Raw genomic sequence first — 7,489 nt, 5'->3', positions numbered from 1 at the left:
GCCCAGCCTATCTTCTTCCAACCATCCTTTTCTTACATTTATTGATTACTGAATTCTTTGGTCTTTTTCTAAATATTTAGAGAACACCATGAACCACAAATTCACAAACCATTTTCGGCCAACAGACTGCGTAATGTTAAGAGAAAACTGGAATAGACACATAAACAAATGGTAAACAATCATGAATATTCATGAGAGTCCAAAAAAATACAGAGATAATATATAAATATAACACATGAGTGCTTGGTAAAGCGGCAGAGATGGTTTAACTGACAGTTCATATGAAACTTTCAGTCTAGCAAAAACACCCTTGTCTTGGAAATTCTTGGATTAACAGTAAGTGGAGTTCTAAACGCCAGCATTGTTGAGCCAAGAAGCTGCAGATTCCTCAAGTCCTAATTATACAGCTCAGCTCAATCCATCATCCACTTTTGAAGCTGTACTTTGCCTTCCACCAATGGCTTTTTTCACATCTTTAGGAAATTACATTTCTAGTTTTTAACCTGATATGACAGATAGCACTAAAGCAAGATAATTCTACCAACTATAAATCCGAGAATCTCATATTAAAGGAACTCTGCATATAAGGAAATATTGTTTCGTCCCCTATTTTTAAAAAGTATTGATAACCTTGTTATCAATTATGTATTTATATTATCTTATTTTATTTATTTATTTATTTTTGGAGAAAGGGTCTCACTCTGTTGACCGGGCTAGACTGCAGTGGTATATGTCGGTTTACTGCAACCTTTGCCTCCTGGGTTCCAGCAATTCTCCCATCTCAGCTTCCCAAGTAGCTAGGACTACAGGCACATGCCACCACACCTGGATATTATTTTTGTTTTTTTCTTGAGACGGAGTCTTGCTCTGTTGCCCAGGCTGGAGTGCGATGGCGCCATCTCGGCTCACTGCAACCTCCGCTTCCCAGGTTCAACCGAGTCTCCTGCCTCAGTCTCCCGAGTAGCTGGGATTACAGGCGCCCGCCTGTAATTAGCCAGACGTTAACATGTCCGGCTAATTTTTGTATTTTTAGTAGAGACGGGGTCTCACCATGTTGGTCAGATTGGTCTTGAACTCCTGACCTCAGGTGATCCGCCTGCCTTGGCCTCCCAAAGTGCTGGGATTACAGGCATGAGCTACTACACAAGGTCTCTTTTTTACACAGTGTAGTTTTTGTGGAAATATGATTATCAGGCTAACAATGACTACTGTTATTCTTTTACTGGTAACCAGCTGTTAATTCCAAGTCTAAGAAGGACATCTCTTCTCTAGTTGATTAGCTGTGGTTTAGAATCTTTTCCCATGCCAATGTGTCAGCTGATACTTAAGAAAGGCTGGTATCCACCTGTGGCTTTGGGGCACTACCAGGTACTATTTGGAAAGAAGTAACCCAACTGTCAGTTGACTGGAGAGTCCAGAATGGAAAAGTAAAACTTATGTTTGTACAATAAAGCATTCCACTACAACTATATTGCAACTCCCACAGGGCAGGATTTCAAAAAAAAAGGAGCAAACCTTACTGGATATGTTAACGCTGCTGGGATTACAGGAGTGGGCCACTGGGCCCGGTCTAAAGATCTGTTTACTCTTATATTCATTATAAAAGATATTTGGGGAAGGCTTAGACTAGACTGGCCATTGAGAATTATTTGGGAATCTACACATTGCTTTATGCCAATCTTTCTCTATAAACGAAACTGGTGTCTACATTGGATGGCTGCATCAATTCCATTATCTCTGGGATGTAAGCACATCAATCTTAATGAGGACAGCGAACTTCAATCTTAATGACATCCACTTATGAGTCAACACAGTAGTTTCTCCCTGAATGTGGATGTCACAGAATCTCAGACTCTAATCAGACTCCCCGGATCTAAATCCGACTCTGTATCTTCCCATCTTCAACTTTTTATACCTCAATTTCCTTAGCAGTAAAATAAGGAAATATGAGTACTACCTGGGCTTCATAGGGTGGCTGGAAAAGAGTAAATTAGCACACAGAACAGAGCTTTGCATGCAATAAGCGCTCAGTAAGTGTCAGCTGCTTTTATTGTTTCATCCTTTAAAGAGAAATCCTGCATCAGGCCTCTTCCAATCGACAGATATTTTATCAACATCTTATAATCTCACTAAAATAGCGAATGAAACCACTGTGACTTATGACTCTCCACCTTTCAACCCTGAGGTGTAGCTCAGGCAAGTATCTTCATTACGGTCACACTGCTTCAGTAATTATTAAGGCAATATTTTCTGACTTACACAGTCACTTCCAATTCCTCATTTCATAGGGTTGCTAGTTTTATGTTTTTATTATTTATTTACTTTTTTTTTTAGAGATGGGGTCTGACTATGTTGTCCCGGCTGGTCTTGAACTCCTGAGCTCAAGCGATTTTCCTGCCTCGGCCTCCCAAAGTGCCAGGATTATAGGCATGAGACACTGTGCTTGTCCTATTTATTTTACATATATTTTTTTAAGAGATGGGGGTCTCACCATGTTGTCCAAGCTGGTTTTGAACTCCTGAGGTCAAGCAATCCTCCTGCTTTGGCCTCCCAAAGTGCTAGGATTACAGGTGTGAGCCATCACGCCCAGCCTCAGGTCGCTAGTTTCAGAAATGAAATCTAAGTTTCTGTTTTTGGTAAAATTAAAGTAAAAAAATTCATGACTTGGATGCTTTAAAGAGGAAGAGGGGTAAAGTCCTTCCAAAATGTACCAGAAACAAACAGAAAAAAGGCCAAGCGCAGTGGCTCACACCTGTAATCCCAGCACTTTGGAAGGCCGAGGCGGGCGGATCACAAGGTCAAGAGATCGTGACCATCCTGGCCAACATGGTGAAATGCCGTCTCTACTAAAAATACAAAAATTAGCTGGGTGTGGTGGCGTATGCCTGTAATCCCAGCTAATCGGGAGGCCGAGGCAGGAGAATTGCTTAAACCTGGGAGGTGGAGGTTGCAGTGAGCCGAGACCATGCCACTGCACTCCAGTCTGGTGACAGAGCGACATTCTGTCTCAAAAATAAATAAATAAATAAATAATAATTAAAAAAAAAAAGAAACAAACAGAAATAACTCTGGGCTGCCTGGTTTCCTCCTTTCTTCCAACCATCCTGCTTCCTTTTCCTCCTCTTTCTGGCTTTTCTTTCTAGCTATAATGGTTTTTTTTTTTTTTTAACTTTTTATATGTTATGGGAAAACACAATGGATTCATTCACAAACAAAATTAGTTATGCAGAACCAAACACGCAACAAAAGCACGCCAGAGAGACAGGATTCCGGAGCAGAACTTACCCCACGCTTTAGGCTCCTGAAGCAGTGGATTTTGGGTTTGGAGGTCATGAACTCGTTGAAGCGGTGGGAGAGGGGTTCCTTTTGCTGCTTGGGAGACTGGGGGCCGTTGGGAACAGCAGAGGGTGAGGCAGAGGCAGGAGGGGGAGGGGGAGGCTGATGGGGGGATGTTAAAAGGGACATAAGCTACATGTAAGAGATGGAGCCGTGACAGAGTAAAAATCAGAAACAAGAAGACACAAAACAAAAATAAGCATCAAATAATATTTGAAATCCAACGCAAGTAAAACACAAACAATTAAATTTTAGGCCATGGTCCAAAAGAAAACATGTAGGAGGTGGTTAAATGAAGAATATGATGAGAGTTGGGAGGTTTAGTAAGTAATGCGACAGAAGAGCAAGAAATACCTGACAAGAAGCTCGTGCAGACTTTCCCATGCAAACTATAGCTCTAGTTAGTTATTCTAAACCAGCTTAAGCCAGATGGTAAATATTTCTACATCACCTAAACTAACATAGCTTGATGGGAGAAAATGAAAGACCTTCAAGGCTAAGGTTGTGGAAACAGCAGTCTGCTCAAATTAATAAATAGTAAGTCATTCTGAAGTTAAAGCAGTAATGTTGCCTTGATCATATTCTACGTCCCCAGGTTAATGCTGTCATGCACCTATGTATCACACTATGAAGAAAATGAAAATGTTCATGGATACACATGTTAACATGAATTCAAAACCAAGTTATTGACATGGTAACAATTTCCAGTAGATGTGTGGATAAAGTGTTACAGGAATTTCGCACTACATCCTCTCTCCCAGCCAAGGTAACCAGCAGTCTAGGAGAGGAAGGAGGGAAAGGCATGAGGCGAAATGGTGGAGAGGTCAGTACTCTGTTAGTGTGGGTGTCACGGTACGAGGATAATGCATCTGAAATAAGACACAGGGCCATGGCAAAGATACCACCACCAAAAAGAAATACTGTCTCAACATAAAGTAGCACACTAGCTTTTTCTTTTGCATTCTGAAACTACAGGTTTAAGGTCTTAGCTTTTCTAAGACTAAAAGATCAAGTCAAAATCTCCACTCCTTAGAAAACCTGTTTCACGCCAACCATCAGTACCTTATTTTTTTTGATGAACGGCCATAACTTTCCTTTGGATTTGCCACCAAATTTGAGGTCCGGTTTGCCTTCTCCTCTGGAATTTGAAAGGCTGTTATCTGACACAGTGCGCTTCATTGGCTGAGTGTAATCCTCAAATTCAATGTCTCCAGGAGGCTCAAACCCTGATTTATAAGCTTCTATTACCAGCTGTGAATCCTGAAATTATACCCACAAGCATATAAATACATTCAGAAGCATGCGAACACTTTTAAAACAATGAATTATGATGACCTCATACAGATGATAACTAACAAAATTGTATTGATTCATAATAACTTTTCTCCTAGTAGCTTTTTTTTTGTTTTTTTGAGACAGAGTCTCACTCTGTCACCCAGGCTGGAGTGCAGTGGCACCATCTCGCCGTACCGCAACCTCCGTCTCCCAGGTTTAAGTGATTCTCCTGCCTCAGCCTCCCGAGTAGCTGGGATTACAGGTGTGCGCCACCACGCTCAGCTAATTTTTGTATTTTTAGTAGAGATGGGGTTTCGCCATGTTGGCCAGGTTGGTCTCAAATTCTTGACCTCAGGTGATCCGCCCGCCTCGGCTTCCCAAAGTGCTGGGATTACAGGCGTGAGTCACCACAGCTGGCCAGCTTTTTTCATTCTTCTCAGAAGCCATCATTTGAGCTTTTCATTTGAGCTTTTAGAATTTAGAACTATTGTTTTCTGATTTTTTTGTTTGTTTGTTTTTGGGACAGAGTCTCACTCTGTCACTCAGGCTGGAGTGCAGTGACGTGATCTCGGCTCCCTGCAACCCCTGCCTCCGGAATTCCAGCAATTCTCGTGCCTCAGCCTCCCAAGCAGCTGGGACTACAGGGATGTACCACCATGCCCAGCTAATTTTTGTATTTTTAGTAGAGACGGGGTTTTGCCATGTTGGCCAGGATGGTCTTGAACTCCTGGCATCAAATGATCCACCCGCCTTGGCCTCCCAAAGTGCTGGGGAGTCACGATGTGAGCCACTGTGCCCAGCCAGCAGCGTGACTTTTATGTTAAATATTTGTGTCTTCAAATTAATAGTAAAAGCCTCTGCTGGTGTTCTAGTTGATATTTTTATTGAGAGAAATAGGTCTCTAGGAATTCAGATGGATAACACTGCCCTAAAGCAGTATTCTCAACCAGAGAAGATTTTGCCCTCCCAGGAGACGTGTGGCAATATGTGGAGACATTTTGATTGTCACAACTCGGGGAGTGCTACTGGCCTCTGCTGGGTAGAGGCCAGAGATGCTGCTAAACATCCTGAAATGCCTCCAGCAAGAAAAATGATCTGGCATAAGATAATGTCAAAAGTGCCTGAAGAAACCCTGTTTTGGCTGGGTGCAGTGGTTCACACCTGTAATCCCAACACTTTGGGAGGCTGAGGCGGGTGGATCACCTGAGGTCAGGAGTTCGATACCAGCCTGGCCAATATGGTGAAACCCTGTCTCTACTAAAAATACAAAAAACTGGCCAGGCGTGGTGGCACACACCTGTAGTCCCAGCTACTCAGGAGGCTGAGGCATGAGAATTGCTTGAACCTGGGAGGTGGAGGTTGCAGTGAGCTGAGATTATGCCACTGCACTCCAGCCTGGGCAACAGAGCGAGACACCATCTCAAAAAGAAAAAAAAAAGACAAAGAGAAAGAAACTCTGTCTTAGAGGAAACAAAGCCTTTACCTTTTCCCAGGAAATACTTCAATTCTGTCTTGTCTTGGACAATTTATCACTTAAATGTGTTTTCCAAAAAAGGAATTATACAGCTAAATCCAAGACACAGAGCCCGTGTGACCACTGAAAGCAACTACCCACCATGAGATGATGACATGAGGTCATATGGAAAGGGGGCGGCGAGAAATAATGGATCTGCAAATAATTATCAATGAAGCCCAAATGGCAATACTTACATTTTTCTGATCAATTGATTCAGCTGCTTTTACTATTCCATCCAGGCACTTCCCAATGATTGGGATCACCTGCCGATCAACCTCTGCATATGTCTTCATGGACTCTCCAATTCTCACAATCCTCCTTTCCTCCATCTCTTGGATTTTCTGCAACATTAGATTTTGTATAAAATAAGTTTGGTCCACTATTATTAAATGAAGCCGTTTTTCGGCAGCATTGTTACCTCTAACAAGTTCTCTAAGGAAAAAATAGGTTAGAGTTAGAGCGGCCATAAGTATATGGAGCCTCCATATTACCCAGCTGTACACTTATTTTATAAATTGCTAGACATGTTAAGCTGCCCAAATATATGCTTTGCACAATTCCATTCTAATTTTAGTAAGAATGCCAAACTCAATAGTTTTTTTGTTTGTTTGTTTTTCTTTTTGTTTTTTTGAGACGGAGTTTTGCTCTTGTCGCCCAGGCTGGAGTGCAGTGGCGCGATCTTGGCTTACTGCAACCTCTGCCTCCTGTGTTCATGCCATTCTCCTGCCTCAGCCTCCCGAGTAGCTAGGATTACAGGCCCCCACCACCACACCTGGCTAATTGTTTATATTTTTAGTAGAGACGGGGTTTTGACATGTTGGCCAGGCTGGTCTCCAACTCCTTACCTCAGATGATCAACCCACCTAGGCCTCCAAAGTGCTGGGATTACAGGCTTGAGCCACCACACCTGGCCAACAGTTTTATTATTAACACTATTTGTAATCTACCTCGAACATTTTCTCCATCTTTAATCTACCACTTTACCTTTTACCAAAAGCACAGTATTTAGTTAACTGTCTCAACCCAGTACAGATTAGTGTACCTTCCAACTATAATTTAGAAGGAATGGTTTGCTGTGTGTGTAGACACCAAGAAGCAAATATTTATTATTTTTTTCTACAATTGGACTCAAAGTTGCAAAAGATCTGTAAAATGGGAGAACATATGTCTATCTTTTCTCATACCATTTCTGACAACCTAACATGAGCGAAAGAAAACAATCCAAAAGAAAGAACTGTTGTTTGTTCAAATCCTACAACTCTGTGAATGCTGCTTTGACTTCTATAGTTAAGTTGGCATTTTTATAACCATAATCATCCCTTTAGCAAAGAGAGTATTAATGAGAGAATCATAGTTTAAGAC

The 7,489-nt window shown here is 41.8% G+C and overlaps 1 protein-coding gene across 1 annotated transcript in view; it reads right to left on the bottom strand.

The window, feature by feature from the left end:
• The window catches only part of FNBP1 (formin binding protein 1), a 38,329-nt gene extending 31,852 nt beyond the window's left edge, over positions 1-6,477 (bottom strand). The window contains exons 1-3 of the mRNA XM_011931208.1: positions 6,322-6,477; positions 4,399-4,596; positions 3,286-3,468 (exon numbers count right to left, since the gene is read on the bottom strand). Coding sequence (XP_011786598.1) covers positions 3,286-3,468; positions 4,399-4,596; positions 6,322-6,477 — 537 coding nt within the window. The remainder of the gene's footprint in view (positions 1-3,285; positions 3,469-4,398; positions 4,597-6,321) is intronic.
• Positions 6,478-7,489: the final 1,012 nt, after the last annotated feature.

This window comes from Colobus angolensis, unplaced genomic scaffold (assembly GCF_000951035.1).
Source record: "Colobus angolensis palliatus isolate OR3802 unplaced genomic scaffold, Cang.pa_1.0 Scaffold9, whole genome shotgun sequence".
Lineage (NCBI taxonomy): Eukaryota > Metazoa > Chordata > Mammalia > Primates > Cercopithecidae > Colobus > Colobus angolensis.
Note: the sequence above shows the minus strand (reverse complement) of the source record. Positions and strands in the feature narration are given on the sequence as shown.